The sequence below is a fragment of the Porites lutea genome, chromosome 2 (assembly GCF_958299795.1).
Source record: "Porites lutea chromosome 2, jaPorLute2.1, whole genome shotgun sequence".
Lineage (NCBI taxonomy): Eukaryota > Metazoa > Cnidaria > Anthozoa > Scleractinia > Poritidae > Porites > Porites lutea.
The window spans coordinates 14,075,165-14,096,367 of NC_133202.1; the positions used below are offsets into that span (position 1 = coordinate 14,075,165).

The 21,203-nt window shown below is 40.1% G+C and overlaps 1 protein-coding gene and 1 pseudogene across 1 annotated transcript; both read left to right on the forward strand.

The window, feature by feature from the left end:
- Positions 1–237: 237 nt before the first annotated feature.
- Positions 238–7,585, forward strand: LOC140927801 (contactin-associated protein-like 2). The gene is made up of 3 exons (XM_073377485.1): positions 238–478; positions 4,975–5,089; positions 6,978–7,585. Exons 1-3 carry the CDS (start codon positions 338–340, stop codon positions 7,583–7,585), a joined length of 864 nt encoding a protein of 287 aa, XP_073233586.1. The 5' UTR covers positions 238–337.
- Positions 7,586–8,754: 1,169 nt separating this feature from the next.
- LOC140925669 (contactin-associated protein 1-like) lies at positions 8,755–16,412 on the forward strand (annotated as a pseudogene).
- Positions 16,413–21,203: the final 4,791 nt, after the last annotated feature.

Genomic DNA, 21,203 nt, shown 5'->3' on the forward strand with positions numbered 1-21,203 from the left:
AGATTGTTTAAACATGAAATCATTATGAAGGCTTCAAATTCCATTTACAGCCCAGCCATTTAGTGCTGATAAGTTAGGCTACTTTACTCAGACAGTATATATAGATAAGGATCTTTTTTTGGGTAATTCGTTGGATTTGCACAGCGCATCTCTTACTGCACGTAACAAGATATCCTTTGACGGTTGTGCTCTAAACTACTGACCTTCCCATTATTATTTCGTAGACGGTTGTCGACGCCTCAAGTTCCTTCCACCAAAGAGAGGTTATTATTTGAGGGATAACGTGTTTTTAAATCTTACCATTGGAGTGAACACACCGTGTCATCACAGATGCGTTATGGAGAGTAGATGCGTGTCAGTAAACATTGGTCCGCCCGTGAACGACAAAGTTGTGTGTGAACTTAGTGATACGGATCACATACAGCACTCACAAGATCTGAAACCAAGACAAGGCTGGACCTACAGAGGTATCACAGAGGTAGGATTCACAATTAGCTACAATTAGTTTTTCAAATGGATGATTATGATGATGATGATGATGTGGGATTAGCCCTTAATCCTCTTACTTAGTAACCGCGCTCCACTTATATATCCTGACGTGATTGTACAATAGTTCAGTTGACCTTAGGCCTTGCTCATGTAATCTCCTTTAACAATATAACCTTGAATATATACTTGGCCTCCACTCTTCGTTTCGCCTCCGATAATCGCACATGGTGTCAGAAGTGGGATCCTACAGCAGGAACAAGAAGTAGCGGAAAAGAAATTTGTTTTGCCACCTTATTTCACATCGCGTGAATGAATTCAAACGATCAACATCCAAACGAAGAAAGAATCGAGGAATCAAGCACGCCAAGCACGCCCGTCACGTCACCGCCCACAGCCGCAGTGGAAACGAGTTCTTCGACGGGCTCAATACAGACGGATAACCCATAAAGTGGAAGCGTGAAAATGGCCGCAGCCAATTTTAATATTCCTCCTCCGGCTAAGTTTGATCCCAAAGCAGACGATTGGGACCACTGGATAAAGCGCTATGAATTATTTGAAGCAGGTACGGAACGTGATGGGTTGTCAGATAAAGTGCGCATCAATACGCTTATTTACGTAATGGGAAATAATGCCGCCGACATTTATGACAATTTCAAACTGATAGGTGAAGGTATCCAGTACGCAAATGTCAAACAAAAATTCAAGGATAATTTTAAAGGAAAAGTCGCTTTAGTCTTCGAGAGAACACAGTTCGTAAGACGCTTTCAGCAAGACAAAGAATCTGTCCTCACCTTTATAGAAGACCTTCAGAAAAGAGCCGATCTCTGCTCTTTTGGGGACCTTCGTGACCAAATGGTGCACACTCAAATAATAGCTGGTTTTGGTGAAGATTCGGACGTAGATGATATCTCTGTACTGACCGTCAATGAAGTTGTCAACACAATCGAAACATCAGAGAAATGGCGTACAAATCTATTAATAGGAAACTCCGAAATAAATTTCAAGATTGATACCGGCGCGGATGTCACAGTTATTCCTGAAGAAGTTTTTCGCCAATGCAATTTAGGAAAACTGCACTCCAAAAGACTCTTTGGAGCCGATCACAATGGTCTTCGTGTAATGGGAACAGTTCGTGACACTTTATCCCTGGGAGAAACGTGCGTGACGGAAGATATTTATGTTGTCAAAGGTTTAAAAGAGCCTCTTCTGGGACAGCCAGCGATTGAAAAGCTAAATTTATTGGCTAGAATTCAATGAAATCCAAAGTCAAAGTTACGAAGAAAGGATTAAAGCGAAATACCCTCAACTGTTCCATGGACTAGGAGAACTTGAGGGAGAATATGAAATCAAGTTGAGGCCAGACGCTCAACCGTTTGCAATCATGACCCCAAGACGTATTCCATTACTAATGAAAAGCAAAGTAAAGGAAGAACTTGCTAGAATGGAGAAGCTGGGAGTAATCAGAAAGGTTGACAAGCCTACAAACAGGTGCGCTGGAATGGTCACAGTACCTAAATCAAACGGGAAACTCCGAATATGCGTGGATCTGACAAAGCTAAATGGAAACGTTTGACGTGAAACGTATCCACTTCCAAAGATTGACGCCCTGGTAGGAGAGATTGGAGAGTCCACAGTGTTCACAAAAATTGAAACGCAAATTCCGGTTTTGGCAGGAGAAGCTAGCAGAAAACTCTCAACTCCTGACTACGTTTCTGACTCCCTTTGGCAGATATTGTTTTCAGCGACTCCCCTTTGGTTTAAAATCAGCACCAGAACGAATCCAAAAGAGAATGCTAAACGAGCTGGAAGGTTTGGAAGGAGTGCCGGATATGCATTATGGATGACATCCTTGTGCATGGAAAGACGCAAAAAAGAACACGATGAACGACTTGAAGCAGTTTTAACAAGATTGATCAGAGCAAGAATCACCCTGAACCCAGAGAAGTGCGAATTTTCAAGAAAACAATTGAAGTTCGCGGGCCATAGTCTCAGCGCTCAAGGAATAGGCCCTGATCCAGACAAGACTGCAGCTATCGAAAAGATGGAGAGACCGCAAAATGTTGCAGAAAAACGAAGATTCCTGGGAATGATGAACCACCAACAGAAGTTCATCGAAAACCTGTCCGAGAAGACTATGCCTCTTCGCGATCTCCTTTCACGCAGGAACGAATGGCCCTGGGGCCAAGCTCAAGAAGAATCTTTCTCTCGCTTGAAGAAAGAAATGACTCAAGCGCCAGTTCTCGCTCATTACTGCTCCGAGAAAGAAACTATTATATCTGCAGACGCCTTGTCGTATGGATTAGGAGCAGTCCTCTTACAAGTCCAAGAGGACGACACAAAGAAGCCAATCACCTACGCTTGGCGTTCTATGACGTCTACCGAACAAAGATAAGCTCAGATAGAGAAAGAAGCACTCGCAACTACTTGGGCTTGTGAAAAGTTTGCCGACTTTGTCCTCGGTAAAGAGTTCCTTATCGAAACGGACCACAAGCCGTTGGTGCGGTTACTGGGATCTAAATGTCTCCAGGACATGCCACCACGTATTCAGAGGTTCCGGATGCGACTGATGCGCTACTCGTACCAAATAGTCCATGCACCCGGAAAAGATCTCACCACAGCTGATACCTTATCAAGAGCGCCGCTTCACCGAAGTCTCACGAAAGACGAGAAGCAACTTAATGAAGATTTAAACCTCTATGTCTCACACATAGTAGAATGCCTGCGAACTACAGAACGCCGCTTGCAAGAAATACGCCTTCATTAGGATGAAGATTTGTTCAAAGCTTAAGCTGTTCTGCAGTGAAGGCTGGCCAGAGAAACATCACCTGAATTGTTCACTCCAACCGTACTGGCAGTACAGAGCAGAAATCACTGTTCAGCAGGGAATCCTAATGAAAGACGACAGAGTCATAATTCCCTCAGCGTTAAGGCTCGATGTATTAGACAAGATACACATAGGTCATCAAGGAATCCAGAAATGCCGCGAAAGGGCGAAAAGTGGTGTCTAGTGGCCGAATCTCAGCATGCAGATAGAAGATCTTGTCAAAGAATGCCCTACATGCATCAAGACGAAAACTAATCGTGCAGAGCCTATGATTCCTTCACAGTTACCCGAGCGTCCATTCCAGAAAGTAGGAATCGATCTATTCGAATGGAAAGGACAAGAATTCGTCCTCGTGGTAGATTACTTCTCGCGATATTGTGAAATTGGAGTACTTCGAAAATCCACCTCCCAAGAAGTGATCAATCACCTAAAAGCGATTTTCGCACGCCATGGAATTCCAGAAACCGTGATCTCCGATAACGGACCACAGTATTCCTCAGCGGAATTCGCTAAATTTGCAGAAGACTGGGGATTCACACACATTACAAGCAGTCCAAAATACCCCCAAAGCAACGGAGAAGCCGAACGTATGGTGCAAACAACCAAAAACCTCCTTACCAAATCTGACGATCCATATGAAGCACTACTCGCTTACAGAGCTACCCCACTTGAAAACGGATTCAGCCCAGCCGAACTATGCATGGGAAGGCGACTACGCACCCCCCTTCCAACTACCCCATCTAAACTAACATCGCAATGGCCTCAGTTAACGAAATTGCGTAAAAAGGAAGCCAAGATTAAGACCGAGAAAACAAAAGATTACAACCGACGACATGCAGTTAAAGAGCTAAGTTATCTGTCACCAGGCGATCGTGTTTATATCCCTGATCGTAAAGAGAACGCGGTAGTAGTAGGCAAAACACTTGAGCCACGTTCTTATTACCTCGACACTGACAGTAACGCAACTGTTAGAAGAAACAGACGGCAGCTCAATCCAAATCCTAAAGAAGCAAAGTATGCAGCAGGAAGCCCTTTACCCGATCCTCCTGAAACTTCTAAGGATCAGCCACCTGTTCCGGCAGAGAAGAAAGATGCTTTACGGTCTGCTCAGAAGTCTTCCATTCCAGTTCCTGTTCCTGGAAACACTACTCGTTCCGGCAGAAAAGGTTAACCCGCCCAAGAGATTAGGTTTTGATTAGGACTGAAAGAATATTTGTTATAAGTGATTCGTTTCGTGATCGAAATACTTGATTGACTCGCTTCCTATCATTAAGGAACTTTGCACAGAGACATTCTTATAGAAGTACCAAAATGTCTAGAAAGGGGGATGTGGGATTAGCCCTTAATCCTCTTACTTAGTAACCGCACTCGACTTATATATCCTGACGTGATTGTACAATAGTTCAGTTGACCTTAGGCCTTGCTCATGTAATCTCCTTTAACAATATAACCTTGAATATATACTTGGCCTCCACTCTTCGTTTCGCCTCCGATAATCGCACAGATGATGATGATGATGATGAGGATGATGAGGAGGAGAGGAATCAGGATGCTAACCTAAACGATACTGATAATGATGACAATGTTCAAATCTTGTTTTCAAGCTGTAACAAATCTAAATTCCTGAATTTGACGGTTTGACGAATTTATATTCTCTTTAGAATCCCTGTGCCATTAAACCTTGCCTTAACAATGGAACGTGCTTAACAGGATATACCAGCAAAATATACCTCTGTATCTGCACTTCTGGCTTTACTGGAGAAAACTGCGAGAAAGGTAAAGTACGCTTTCAATAACTTGTTTCGTATCAGCCTTGCCGTAGGCTGTGTTAGGAAAAGGCGAACTTTTAATTCTTGATTATTCATGAGTATTTCTGGTTTCTACTGTCAAGACATCAAAAATAAAAATCAAAACTGTTCAAACTGTTGGTGCCCGTCCGATTGGGCAACAACTTGGCGGCAAGAAACCAACACAGACATCTGTCGCTGAGTTTTGCTACGAAAGCGTAAATTCATCTCTCAAGGAACTCGTAAACATTACAGTAATACTTTTTCTGATACAATGACTGTACAGAGAACAAATTCCCCCCAAATAAATCACTTTCCAGACAGTTCTCCCGGACGCCGTGTAATTGCCGCGCCAGGCAAAAGCTTAGAAATTCAAGCGTACTGTATGACAAAACAAAGTGCATTTTCGAAGCAAAAATTGGAGTAAATATTATATTTTAGGTGCTCTAATTCTTTATGAAAGCAAACACTCAGAAGGATCGATATATAACTCTTTTGTTTTGAATTTTGATGACGTCATGTGAAAGTCTATCGACAAGGCGAAAATAGAAACTATTTACCGAAAATATTTACCGAGCCGCGAAAGCGGTGAGGTAAAGATTCCCAAAACCACTATTCACCGAGATTGAAAAGAATAATTGTTTTAGTATATACACACGAAGTGATCTCAACAAAATCAGAGAGGAAACCATTAAAAAGTACGATTTGATTGACAGATCAAATCACGCGTAAGTTTGAAAATAGATCTTTGTAGAATTTTCAAACATGGCAATTCACAAGTTTATGATTTCGCAAACAACAGCGTATTGGCTTAAATGGAACCGCTAAAAGTTCGAACTGTTTCCTTACCTGAGAAGAAAAGTAGAACTTTGTTGTTTTCAGTTGAATCGACAAGTTTATAGCCAAAAAGGTTTGTTGTGTCGTTCTTCGCATGAAGTGCTGACTAAAATGGCGGCTCGGTTGCTCGAGGGAAGACGTCGTCTTCCTGTTTCATTCTTTTTTCTGTTTACTTGAAACGTAGAATTTCTGCAAACATTTCCTTTTAAATTTGTTTGTCATAAATAAACTTCGATTTTTGAGCCCAAATTTTCTTGTTAGAATAGGCTGAGTTCACGAAACGGCTTCTTCTACGCAAATACACGGAAGTTGTAAACAATCCATCGAGCACAAAACTCAGCTAAAGTAAATTGAAAAACGCCGTATTGAATCCTTCCAAGCCTTTTCTTGCCTTAAAAAAAGTCAGCCCTAGGATTTTGTCGACTTTTCAAAGATCGTTCTCTAAAGAAATGGGGAAAACAACGAGCTCACACATTATCCACTCGCTAGGAGGTGAATATTGTTAAATAGTGCGAGATAGCGAACCAATCAGATTGCTTAAATCACCAAGATCACTGAGTGTGTATATACTAATAAAAGATCACGGTAGACAATATATAAGCATGTTTTAAAATTTGAGCTTAGTCGGTAAATCAATTTTTGCGAGCCGTTTTAACTGATAACGTATATTTCGTGCGATTTTTCGAATAGCTTCTTCGTTCAGTTAGCGTCTTTTCGTTACAGGAGGCCTTAAGTTCACTTCTTCGAGTCAGACCATTATATTCTTCTTTAAAAAAAACCGCACTAGAAAGATCTACCCTGCGAATACAGCCTCCTCTTATCGCTTTTTCATCATCGAAGAGCGATGAAAGGCGGCTGATGAAAGGATTGGGGAACGCTGACCTCTATCTTCCCGCGTGGGTGTTTAGGGGAGGGACTCTATCGAGTCCGGCCAAGCTAATGTGGTGTCAGGTTTCCCTGTCAATTAAAACAAAATAAAAAGCGAAAAATAATTGAGACTGAAAGAATAATTTTTAACTGCTAGTTTACTTTCACCACAGTTCCTAAGTCGTGCAGTGACTTGAAGAAAATTCATCCCATTGCAAAAAGTGGACATTATGTCATTGATCCAGATGAAGAGGGAATGTTACCTCCTTTTACTGTTTATTGCAACATGACTGACATGAATGACGTTGGCGTGACAGTTATCAGTCACGACAGCGAGAACAGAACACGAGTGAAAGGATATGAGAGCCCAGGAAGTTACTCACGTGACATTCATTACACTGGAGCGAGTCTGTCTCAGCTTGCCAGTCTCACCGCAGTCTCGCTGCGCTGTAAACAGTTTATCATGAAGGAGTGTTTACACTCAGGGATGTATAAGAACGAAGTATGGAATTGGTGGGTGTCACGTGATTCCTCTAAGATGACGTACTGGGGTGGAGCATCTGTCAATAATAAGTGCGCTTGCGGAATGACCCACTCATGTGCGGACCCCAGTTATGGCTGTAACTGTGATGCTAATGACCAAGTATGGCGAAATGACAGCGGTCTTCTGACTGACAAGACAAAGCTTCCAGTAAAACAGCTCAGGTTTGGTGAAACTGGAGATAGTAACGAAGATGGCTACCACACTCTGGGGAAATTGAAATGCTATGGCTTAGCATAGAAGTTACTTCCTTTACAGTGAAGCCAGGTCAAGCGTTCTCTCCCTTAAATTTTATTAATGGAACTGATTCTTTGAAAGTTAAATCAGTAATCATAGATTTCAAATCAAATAGTAGAGGAGACTGTTTATGAAAGGTGGAGAACATCAAAGATAAAAACTACGGTGGTGCAGTTTTTGATGAAAGCCCCCGATAGTGCACAATCATTTATTTTCTGCAAATCGTGACGGAATAAACTGATCCGGTATGGTTTATTTACCAACCAGAAGTTTTTGATTTGATTGTGATCCTCGGCTGCATGACCTAAACGTCTTATACTTGAGCTTTTCCACTTTGTATTCTAGTTTTTCATGGGGAACTGATATTATTGCCCCGGCCTTCTCATTAATAAGCCCCCGGTCGGGCTTGATAGCGGATTTACGTTAAGTTTAGTTTTATCTCTGCATTCCTGCATGCATAATGAGCAGCGAATTTACACAATAGATACCCTTGGTACAGGGGAGCAGGTTTTTCCCTGGCGTCCAGCAGGTTACTAATCGGAGTCATCTTTCTCCCGTCCCATGAATCGAAAGGTCCAAAGGGGACGAAAAGAAGTGGGACCCCGGAAACGAGGTCACTGAGAAAATCCTCGAACCCAGTCTCTCCTACTGCTACCGTATTGTAAAACGAGAAGACCTCGGGGAAGAGTCTGTAGCTTAGTTAGACCTCAGCCCCATTTTAAGTTTAGTTTCCAGTAGCAGTGATGACACATGCTTTTACTTTGTAAGATCCTTTATACCTTGCATCATTCATAGGTAGCTACAACCTCGTTCCCAGGGCGCTATTCCCTGACTTTAGAGGTGGGCCCCCGCTTTTGAAGCCGGGGAAAAGCGCCCAATGTACAATGAAACTTTCCTGCCGGGGTGTCCATTTTTTAGAAGAGGCGAGCGTCATCGTAGTTGACCTCGTCCTCGAATCTTAAGGTATTTATAGCAAGTGTAAGCTCTTTCTAATAAACGTCTAATCAAACAATTCAACGAAATACCCTTGACTCTGTGCCTCATTTTTCAAACTGCAGACCTTCTCTGCCCTGAAGCTGAGAAAAGAAAACTTTACCAACATCTTAAAAACATAAGCTCGCGGGTTAGCATGGTTCAATTAAAAACTGAGTAGTGCACACCTTTCATCACATATGGATAGAATCGTGGCGGGAAATTCAACGGTTGTCTTACAGAACTGGTCGAAACTGGAGTTTTCACAGGAAGAAGAAGATGATGTTTACCATGCAGGTTAGAAGAAATTAAAAACAAAAAAGATGAGGGTTAGGCATTTACGAATTATGACGAGTAGCAATTAATAAAGGTTTCCAGACAAATTTTTTCATTTTAATTATTAATCCAGAATATACTGTTTAATTAAGAAAGGTAGGTTTTGAGACGACCTAATATCGACGACACCTCAATAGTCTTTCTGAATTATTATCGTTTTCGGTGTTTTTCCAATTACCGACTTCGTTTGAACACCAGACCCATCCACTTTTGTCTTAAATTGGTCCTAAAGTCAACAAAACAGCAGCAGTTCTTCCTCATTCAGCTGCAGGCGAAAAACCCTTCGTCACAGCATGACGTCACTCAGTCATTAATATTTCTTTATTGGAAAAACATCAAACTTATACCAAAAGGGGTTAGGATCCTACCCTCAGTGCTTATTCTCCACTGAGTGGACCCCATACCATTCTGTTAAATATGACCGAACGAGTTTGATGAACAGTATCTACCAAGCCCTGCAAAATCTAATTAAGGGAGCGCTCCCCAGTATGATGGGCTACGTTTGTCTGTGTCGGCTATCACGCACTCTTCACTGATTGGTCCTTATAAGACAATAAAACAACCAATAACCGTCACCACAGCATGACGTCACTCAAAGATTAATATTTCTTCATTGTGAAAAGTAACATCAGATTAATACTAAAAGAGGATAGGAACCTATCCTGTTTATTCTCAATAAATTTAGGGTCCTGACTTTCTTTCTTCCCAGTCGGCGTTCAGTTTTATGCGAGATCGATCAGGGAGTCTGACGAACGGTGACATCCATGCCAAGACCTGCAAAATCTGATAAACTCGGGAATGCTTTTTTCTTGGCCTTCAGTATGTCAGCCTGTCGTTTGTCTGTGCTAACTCTCTTTTTGACATTTTTGGTTTGGGGTGCTCGGCTGAACTACATCGCAATTGCACATCAAGGTAGTAATAGTAGGTAGTCGAAAGGAAAAATGAACTAAACGCAGTTTAAACGATGATCCTTGTTCCTGTCAAATTACACCCTATTCCTGTCAAAAAACGTTTACATGAAAACGCACCCGGATAATATTATATTTTAGTGCTCAAACGGAATGTAACAGTTAATTAAGAGGGTGGAGAGATTTATCTGGTGTAGCAGGAAGTTGGTTATACATTTGATAAACCTCAAATATCGCGTTTATTGACAAATTTAAGGTAGACTTGTTTCTACAGTTTTAAAAACAGTTTTTACCAGTCTTATCGACCAGGTTTTAAATGACCTGATCTTGGTAGAAAATCAAAGGTCAGTACTTGTCGCTCGATCTAGGTACTAAATTTTGATTTGAAAATATAAAATACATCTGTAATAAAAACCCTAGAATATTTGAGCTGTTCAGATTTATCAAGTGAAAGATCATATGCATCGCGGTGTTTTTTCTTTTCGTTTTTTTCTATGTAGCCCTCTTTAAAAGCAGTCGCGAAAAAAAAAGGCTGGAAGAAATTCAGTCACTTTATTTATAGACGTTCTGTTGCGATCGCTGCTACGAATTCGGGTGAAAAAGTTTTTCTTTTCGCTATCAGCATATGTTTTTCGATCCAACAATGACTTTTAATTTATTGCAAAATGTTATCATTTTGTTTATAACTAGAAGGATCGAGTATTAAAGATGAATGTAAATCATTTAGAGACTAAACTTGTATGCCTTGTACATTGCCGACAGTCGCAAGTTTCAAAGGGCTGTGGTAACCGTCGTCATTCTACTACGAGTTTTAGCAAGAATGTCGTAGTTGCGGAAACAAGTTATCAGTAGAAACGAAATTGAACTGTGATATGCTAGACACAACAAAGCAGAATTTAAAGTCAAGTCTAGACCTATAGGGTATCAGAAGAATGTCGTATTGACATATTAATTATTGTTTCGTAGATGGTTGTCGTCGACTAAAGTTTCTTACACCACACGATGGTCATTATTTGGGAGAGAACGTGTTTTGAATCTTACTTTTGGAATATACACTCCCTTTCAACTCATCAAAAACTAGAAATACGTGTATCGTTGAAGCTCGCGAAGCTCGGGAGCGGAAGGCCCATAAAATGTCAGGAAAGGAACGGGGGGGGGGGGGGAGAATTGGAGTAAGTTGTGTAGCTTGGGAGGGCGGGTTTCAAGAGGGTCTCAATGCGGTGGTGGCTTTTTCGGTTATCGGCTAAAATTTCGGCTCTTTTACGGCTATCGGTTAATTTTTTGCAGTTACGGTGAACGAAAAAGTTAAAAATTAATTTCTTTTGTTTTAAAAAGTTAAATATTAATTAATCTGTATTTTTTGTATCTTTAAAGCAAAATAAAGGCCTTTGGATCATCTCGGGATAAAATAAGCTATTCTATTGAAAAATTTTCACATTTGATAGATCAATATACTTTTATAAAGCATTCCACTTCTAATATTATTTTACACATAGAAATGCCAATAGTAAGCAGACACGCGAACGCCCAACTCAAGACCGGGGCGCGACATTCCACATTAGAGACGGCTTATTCGTGTGAGACGGGTCATCCGTTTGATGATTTGCGTCAGATAGGTAATACGTCTCAATTTGAAAATGGAATAGTTTTAATTTTGAAATGAACAATCCCCCTGACTTTATCCGTCAATTTTGAAGGACGGAAGATGGATTATCCGTTACAGATAGCCTGTGTACAGCCGCAACCTACCCGCAGAAAAAATCGGAGAAGGGGTGTCTAACGCTGGAGGGGGCGACTGTACACAGGCTAGTCTGGATAATCCCTTTCTAGCTCTCGTGTGAAAACGGCCAATAACAAAATTCCCGTGTCCAGTGTTTTTAATGATAGCGAAGGACTGTACAAAACGACTGCCTGTCATTGCCTTGTCCGTAGACCTCATTATTCCGCGCGGCTAATGCGTATCGGGTCACGTGGTGCGAGCGAGTTCGCCACCGAAATGCCTTGACCGAGATTGCGTGGGAAGAAGCCGTACATGCAGGGACAAGGCATGGCAATGTCTACTGTAGCGTCAGAGAAAAACAGGAAAATGTTGTTGATCGGCAACGTGTTTTACAAACAGCTCTGCGTGTTGTTTCACTAGTGTTTCGAGGGCACGACCTTCTGAAAATCGCAAATATTAATTCCCAGCAAGAAGCCCTCTTTCGCTATAGGAAAAATTAGTTCCCCAAGATAGCGGCGGAAATGGAGCCCAGGTCTTGGTCAACACCAGAAACCCATAAGGGGTTGTTCAACCCCTTATGGGTTTCTGTCAACACCTAAAAGGCTTTTCGCCTAACGTGCGTACGGAGTCAAAGTAGCCGGAAAGTAAAAACGCAACCATAAGCGAGTTAAGAACCTTCCTTAAAAATTAACAAATCTAGGGAAAAATTTTTTTACGGTTAACTCTTTTTTACCCAATTTACGGCTAACGGTTCAAAATTTTCAATTTTTACGGCTATCGACTAAATTTTTGGCCGTTTTACGCCTATCGGTTAACCCCATTAAGACCCTCTTTCAACACTAGCTCTATAAATATCGGAAGGTGAGATTTAGTTAATCTTCTTTTGGTTGGAGTAAATTTGAATCCAGTGCTCTGTCGTTAAAAAGGATTTTCAGGGATTTAAATGGGGTTGGTGTTGTTAAGGAAGGGTAGCCAATGTTTCATAGGTCCCGTGTTCACCCTATTTGACCCTCCTACATGTGTAAGTATAGACTATGGTCAAAAGGAAATGGGTCTGATAGTGAATAACTGCAGGCAAATATGCAGCTAACCCATGCCATCTTTAATAATAAGTGTAATAATAATTAATTGTGAAATTCCTTGACTTGTTAAATTTTCCCTTACGGGGAAAATAATTCATTTTCCTCACATGGTAACACATGTCACACACTATCGCTTCATGAATTTTAGACGGCGTTCTCCAGAGGAGTTTCGATGGAAAATCTTCGCGGCGAGGATTTCTTCTTTTTCTTTCTTCTTTTCATAGAATATTTGCTTAATCACTAGAACAATGTGCTTAATAAGTATGCGATATATCCGGAGAATACTCCATAAGCTTTCTGTGTGCACGCTATCAAATGGTGGAAATCGATGAACTTGACATACAATCCTCCCTGCCATTCAAATGACACTTCTCCATGTAGTTCCTCAAGGTTTAGATATGCTCTTTGCAGCCCCGACCTTTCTGAAATCAGCATGTTCTTCGCAGCACTCTATCGATCGTCAAAGACTGGGGGAATGTTCACAATGACTTTTACAATTAGCACTTTTAACTAGGTAAAATAACAATGTGAGAACAGTTGCTCCAGTCACTTGGTATCCCATCGAGTCGGTATCAGCTATTCCACGGAGGTTCTCTTTTATTGTCTAATACTTACTACATCCTTACAAGACCCTGATGCCATTCACTTCCTATTTCTTTGCAGATGGTTGTCGTCGCCTCAAGTTCCTTCCACCGGACGATGGCCATTATTTGGCAGATCACGTGTTTTTAAATCTTACTATTGGAATATACACGCCTTGTCATCACAGATGTGTTATGGAAAGCAGATGCGTGTCAATAAACATTGGTTCGCCCGTGAACGACAAAGTTGTGTGTGAGCTTAGTGATTCGGATCACATACAGCACTCACAACATCTTAAACCAAGACAGGGCTGGAGTTATAGAGGTATCACAGAGGTACCAATGACAATTAGGTTTAAAACATACGTAGATAAACCAACGGGAGCCGATTGCATATATCTCGCTATTTCTCGATAAAGAAAACGAAGGTTTTAAACAGGCGGGTGATGTTCCCAAGGATGAGTTGCTGCTGATGCTGCTGTTGATGATGATGACGACGATATCGACTAGAAAAATAGATGATGACAATACTGATACTGATAACATTACATTGGGCCCACAACGTAAACTACTGGTTCTAGATCTACCAGTAATTGTGACAGCCATTAAAGTTTTATTATTATTATTACCTCGCAGTATAAAACTTTGGAATACTGTCCACATTATGAGTAGTATAGGGCGCATAACGTAACCTACACCACTTGAGAAGCTATACTTACAAGTAAAAAAAGGTCGGTGCGAAACCTAATACAATCCTAATATACATAATGATATGAATCTCTCTACTTAAAAAGCCAATTTAAAATATTATTAAATAATAATATTATTATTATTATTATTATTATTATTGTTATTACAACAGTTATGACATGAAAATATATGTCTTCTCTCCCATAAATCGACAATTCCAGAAAAATCCCAAATGTTTCGACCTCACTTGAAAAATAAAGAAAATATTGAGAGGTTCGAGAGATCTAAATAATACCTTTTTCTATTTCCTATGATCACAGCACGGTACATAATTTTTAAGACGGAATCCACCCGGAAATAAATTGAGTTATTTTAATTTTCAGTGGACAAAAACCTTGTACCAGAATAATTTAAAGAATATTGCATTCTTTTTAAAAATTTTCAAGTGTTAGGCCCGTTTCAAACGTCGTGCTACTGCCGTGCCGAACTCAATTGATCGAATTAAATTCGACTTTAGCACGGCAGTAGCGCGACGTTTGAAACCAAGTCGTGCTACTGCCGTGTAGCACGGCAAGCCTTGCCGTGCTACACGGCAGTAGATCGACTTGGTTTCAAACGTCGTGCTACCGCCGTGTGCCGAACTCAATTCATAAATTATAAATACATTAGAACATATTTAAAAGTTTTCTAAACCGTTTCTTCATTTTTGTGTTTTCTTTTTGGCAACAGCCGTTCCATTCGACTGTCATTGTGTGAATTAAATTCGACGTCTGAAACCAAGTCGTGCTTGTGTCGTGCTGCAGTCAAACTACAGTCGAGCCAGCTTAGCACGGCATTAGCATGACGTATGAAACAGGCCTTAAAGATGTAATTAGTTATCTGTAATAACTCCAAAGAAAATTTCTTATGGGAGCCCGAGAAAATGAATGTCAAATTTCACAGGAATTGTGAAAAAACAGTTAAAATTCTAAAAATTTCATGTGCAAGCTGTTATTTTGTTACATCTATAGCCCTTGAAAAGTGTAATTAAGAACGCAATATCCTTTAAATATTCTGGTACAAGGTTTTTGTCCACTGAAAATTAAAATTAAATTGCCTGATGGATTCTGTCTTAATGTGATTTTAAAAATATACATCTTCCATTAGAACCTTTGCGTCAGTAATCCTTGTCTTAACAACGGGACATGCTTCACAGGATATACGAGCAAGAAATACCTCTGTGTTTGCACTTTTGGCTTCAAAGGACAGAACTGCGAGAAGGCCCGGCCAGGTAAAATAGTGTAGAAGATCGATATTACATGGCCGCGCGGATGGCGCTGATCTCGAAAATTAAACGTAACAATAGAGCTTACACTAATAAGGCTGAGATCGCTGACCAATTTAATAAGCATTTTGTTAATGTGGGTCAAAACCTGGCCAAAAGAATTGAACATTGTGAGGAACGTCCAACCCCATTCATAAGATCGACTCCAGTAGCCAGCTTTGTTATGTCCTGTGTTACTGAAACCCAAGTATGTTCACTAATTAAATGTTTAAATGATCAAAAGTCATAATCCTAATAAACTAATCCAAATAGCTGCCCAGCCATTGTCAATAACTTTAAAATATATCTATAACCAGTCTATTGAAACTGTCTATAACTGTCTATAACCTAACTATATCTATAACCAGTCCATTGAAGTTTTTGTCGGTGAAATGTTCATTGTAATTAAATGTCACGTGAGTAACCTTTTAACACCAAGCACTTGTATTCTTTTCGTTCTTCAAGAAAATGTCCCGCAAACTAGCGCGGTGCTAGAAAAAACCCTTTTAGAGGTGTTTCGGGATATACTAGCATCTTATACAAATTATAAGCACGAGAAAGTCACTGAAATAGTGATTAACCACAAGAATAATAAATAAAATGAATAACTTCGAACCTTCTTCCGCAGCCTTATCATGCAGTGACTTAAAGAACGGCGACCCTACAGCATCAAGTGGAAATTACGACATTGATCCAGATGGCGAGGGAGGCCTGGTGCCATTCATAGTATATTATATTGTGACATGACTGACAAGAATGGAGTTGGCGTGACAGTTATCAGTCACGACAGTGAGAGCAATACACATGTGAAAGGATGTGAAGGGGCAGGATGCTACTCACGCAACATTCATTACACTGGAGCGAGTCTGTTTCACCTGGCCAGTCCTACCAGTGTCTCTTCACACTGCGAGCAGTTTATCAAGCATGAGTGTTATGGTTCAAAGTTACTGAGAAGTGGAAAAGGATGGTGGGTGTCACGTGATTATTCTAACATGACGTACTGGGGAGGAACATCACTTGGCAGTGGTAAGTGCGCATTCGGGATGAACAACACGTGTGCAAACCCCAATTATGGCTGTAACTGTGATGCTAATGACAACGTATGGCGTGAAGACAGCGGTCTTCTCACTGACAAGACAAAGCTTCCAGTAAAAGAGCTCTTCTTTGGTGATAATGGTAAGCTTGATGGGCAAGGCTACCACACTCTGGGAAAATTCAAGTGTTATGGTACAGCATAATCACTTGGGTAATCACACACACAAAGAAACTTGTTAATACCAGAATTAATTGTTATTTGTTGTGATGTGGAATGTTAAAACAAGCCTGTAAAATACAGCCAAGTGCTGTTCAGGGTCATTTCAAGAAAACCTTTACAAGAATAATTTACAAGCTTTCGGGCTCTTAATAGCTACTCTTGACAAACAAAGCACATGTTAGATCACCGTCCGGAGCACTCTCTAGGAGGGGGTACTCCTTGACAGTTCGGCATGCTTCCTGAAACCCTGATCCTATCTCAGACCAAAATCCCAAAGGCGGTTGGGAAGGGGGGGGGGGGGTGAGTACTCCTGAGAATTCTTTGTAGGGGTGTGTCACCCGGTTTTCCAAATCCCGACCCTATTTCAGACCAAAAAATGTAATTTTCCACACCCGTTTTCAGACTAGATCTCTAAGATCCACACCGTTTTCAGACCTGGCATTTAGACAGAAATTATGATATCATTACTTGGATCAGAGTGCAAACAAAAAATTCTTCAAAGCCATTTCAAATTCGCATATTTCTCTTTCTTTCTTACTCATTTGGAATTGAAACGATAAAAACGTTCTCAGTTGCACTCCCGTAGTTCCCTCAAAAACTATACCCGATTCCAGACCAAAATGGGCAAAGTGCATACCCGTTTTAAGACCAAAACGGCGCAAAAACCCTACCCGATCGGGCGACACATACCTTTATAGCTTATATAAGGGAGCACCCCCCCGGACCAAAATATGTGATTTTTTTTCTACCCTATTTCCTAACTGATTCGCTGTTCTCAAGTGAAAACAAAACCTTACTCTATTTGAGACCCCTTAAAATATGATGTCAGAGCAGAAGGATCCAAAACCATTCTCTTTGGCGCCGCATATACTATACATAGCTACGGAAGAACATTATTTGAGTGTGTAGCCACATGTATGATTCACATAACGGAACGAATGATAGAGCCGACGGTTCTGGTTGTTTCATGAAAAACGTTTTGCTTAGCTAACTTTCTCGGGCAAGTATGCAAATAAAAAAGGAAAGACAAGAAAAGTACAGGGAATTCACAGCTTTGACGATGTGACAAGAAATATTAAACCGATTAAAGAGAACTTGTGTCTGAACCTGGCTACACCGCGCATGTGCTTTATCGTCCATAAAACTTGTATGTTTGGATCTTCTTCTTAACCAGTTTCGTTAAGAAAAGAAGGGTTGAAGTTAATATTTGATAACTGGTTTCTTTCATCAAGGAAAAAATTGTCACCTTACATAAGATTATTAACATGCCAGTAACTAGGCTTATAGTTTTCTGTGCTTTAAAGTTACACATGATAAGAAAGAACACCAGCAACAGTCTTCGCAAGTTTTCGCCTTTTTTATGGCCAGGTTGACTGAGTTATCGACTTATAATTACATGTGTTATAGAGACGAAGACTAACCTCAAGTAAAATGTAGTTAGATATATTGAAGCTCGCATCGTACACTTAACCCGAGGGGTTCTTGGGTTAATTTTCAGTTTGTTCCGCTGGCCTCTCAGAGCCTCTACCCCATTATAGTTTATTCTGTGGCCAATTATAGACCCCATCGTAGTCACTTTTGGGCAAACGTAATTTTAGCGATCTCAACTTAGTCACTCTCCATTTATGTATCAATCCTTATCAATCCTCTTTGAAAATAAGTCATCCTAAAATGAACTGACCCAGTTTTTAAATTGAATGAAGATCTCTTTACTTTTCACCTACAATACAAACATTCTGGTACGTTTTCTAACCGTAAATATCATGAAGAACTTTCTTAGCCCAAAAATTCCAATATGTGCGGCCCCATTCTAGTAACCTTATTGAAAATGCAATCTCATTATAGTCAGACCAGTCGAGAAAATGCGACCCCATCCAGCGGCACATCCCCATTAGCGCCTTATAACGAAGTATCCTCCTCCGGGACACTTAAGCCACATTAAAGGTTACAAAAAAATTTAATAACACAAAACTCAGTAACAGAAGATAAAAGCTGAGTTCTGCATATAGTTGAAGTCAGTATTAACTTCAAGTTTTTATTGTTTATTGATGTTCCTTTTTTATTTCAGTATCGTTTTAGGCTAACGTACAGTCGACGAAAATCAATAGCAGTGTTGATAAGGAACTTAGTACAGTCGACTCCGGATAACTCGAACCTTCAAGGGAAATCGAAAAAAGGTTCGAGTTATCGGGAGTTCGAGTTATCGAGAGTTCGAAGAAAATAGCCGAGAGTATGGTAAAAAATAGTGTTTGCTGCACAGTGAACATTTTAATCACATTTAATTGTAGAAATGTCAAGTGAAAATTAAAAGATACTTCTAGATTATAAAACAGAACGTAACGTAACATAGCCTAAACAGATCATGCGTTTTACTGTTTTGAGAAGAAAAGGTGCTTCACGTTAGCCTGTGACAATCAGCATCAGCCTCCACTAGTAAACTATACTCCTACAACACGTTAATAGGAAATCCAAAATTCAATGTTTCGGACGCCCGTAGACGGCTTTTTTCCCGACTTTCTAGGGGCTCAAAACATGGTTCGAGTTATCGAGGATAAAATTATATAGAAAATGACCTGAGGGGAAACGAAAATTGGTTCGAGTTAGCGAGAGTTTGAGTTATCGAGGGTTCGAGTTACCGAGGGTAAAATAACAGTGAATGTGTGACGGAAATCCAGGGGAAATCGATTTTGGTTCGAGTTTATAGCGCGAGATTCGAGTTAGCGAGGATTCGAGTTCTCGGGAGTCGACTGTATTTTGAATTAAAAGTTGATGTTTAGAAACGTGTTTAACTTTGGTTTAAATGGGGAAACAAGGATAAAGACTTTTGAGTAGCGATAAAATTAACATTTCCAAGTTTGAATAGCGGTGGCTGAATAAGCTGATCTACCTGATTTTTACTATAAGGACGCGTTGCGCACTTATTCTAGTACGTATACTAAAACCATCGTAGTTTTGTTGTTTCTGTTTCTATATATCATGGCTTGCTGGCTGGGTGGCCCAAATACTATGAGCTACTCGGTTGAACATCTTATGAGTGCTTGAGACAAACCATTAGGTTGCACATCGCCGTAAGTGGCTCCGTAAAGCCAGTTTGTGTATAAGTAAACGTCATAATTATGTAGAACTATTAGGTAAAAATAAAATCTCCACTAGGAAGCATTCAAGTGATCGAACGTTATATGAATTAGAGATCGAGGTCTCTCCCCCATAATGTGGACCTCTCCTAATTAGATAATATCAGACAAGCTAGAACGCTAGACCTTTTTTAAATCTCTTTCTCGAAACGCACCTCTATAAGCAAAGTACTTGTACTTTAATATTAACAATAAATTTTTTCCGTGATTGCATTTTGTGCTTTCTATGTTTCTTCGTTTGCTTGTTTATTTCCTTTACGTATTTAATACTGTTTGTATGGCGCCATTGGGCTTTTGGTTTTTGGCACTATCGATATTATTATATTTATCATGATCATAAGTATGTTGAGCACGATAGTCCAGATGAACGTAGTCCTGAAGATATAGGACTGCTGTTTACAGTGACTGACATTTCAATGCGGTAGTCATCTTCAGAGTCAAAGTAAGTTCTATCACGTCAGTTAATGGTAGTAAACTCTGGCTTTTGACCCTATTGGTCAATTAAGCCGCGACGGTATTGATTGTCTGAATCGTGGCGGGAAATTCAACGGTTGTCTCACAGAACTGGTCGAAACTGGAAGTTTCACTGGTAGAAGAAGATGATGTTTACCATACAGGTTAGAAGAAATTTAAAAAAAAAAAGATGAGGGTTAAACATTTACTATCTAATAAAAGTTTCCCGACAAATGTTTTCATTATTATCCAAAATATACCGTCCAATTAAGAAAGGTAGGTTTGAGGCCAACTCATCCTTTATAACTCAGATATCGATAACACCAGGGAAGTTAAATGCGAAAATTAAACCTCAGAAAATCATAGGGAATTTATTAGGAAAGCTTCGAAAATTCTACATGATTGGAACGGTCATCTAGAAATTTGCAGCCGTCGTTAAGCGGCAATTTGCTTGCGAACAGATGTTTTACAGCAATGTTTTTCTGTGTCGGCGCTGTTCAGTCTGGTGTTTGCCTTTGGAAAGCTTGGCTGAACTACACACAGAGTTTATAGTAGGTAGTAGGAAATAGGAATTTTAACTATGTTAAGTCTAAAGAACACTTTACAGACGACTCTTCACTGATTGGAACCATTTTCTTTACCCAGTATAGTAAAATGGATTAAAAAGAACCTCGATATTGCGAGACTTCGTTACCATGGCTACAGCAACCAAATTTTGCCAGTCCCCTAGCCTTTGTTATATGGAGATTACACTTTACTTTAAAACAACGGCAAAACCGTTTGAAAGTTTCTCAGCACGGTGATGTCAAAAACCCTGCAGGGGTATCTAAAGCGAGATTTCTATAAATTGGACTCGTACCATTATACTCCTCATTTTCTTTTTCTTTATTCGCTGGCTGCGGTAGGGAAGAACAGTTCGATGACATCCACGCTTGAATAAATCAAAAATTACTTGCCCGTAAAACTAGCGTTTAATTTTACCGAGCTGTTGAATTTTCCTGTTCCCAAACAAACTCTATCATTCATTTCAACGATGTTCGGATCTTAAGTCCGAAGGGCAATTTTTTGGCATTCTTTGTTTGGCAACTTTCCGTTGGTCAATTTAGCTTGGAATTGTTCCAATTATTGGGTCAATTTCATTCAGGTGTTTAAGTTTTTCATCTTTTTATAGCTACTAACTTACCGCT

Coding starts and splice junctions, on each gene's coding strand:
- LOC140927801 (XM_073377485.1), top strand. CDS start 338: ATGGAGAGTAGATGCGTGTCAGTAAACATTGGTCCGCCCGTGAACGAC. Junction 479..4,974: donor CCTACAGAGGTATCACAGAG/GTAGGATTCACA, acceptor TATTCTCTTTAG/AATCCCTGTGCCATTAAACC. Junction 5,090..6,977: donor TGGAGAAAACTGCGAGAAAG/GTAAAGTACGCT, acceptor CTTTCACCACAG/TTCCTAAGTCGTGCAGTGAC.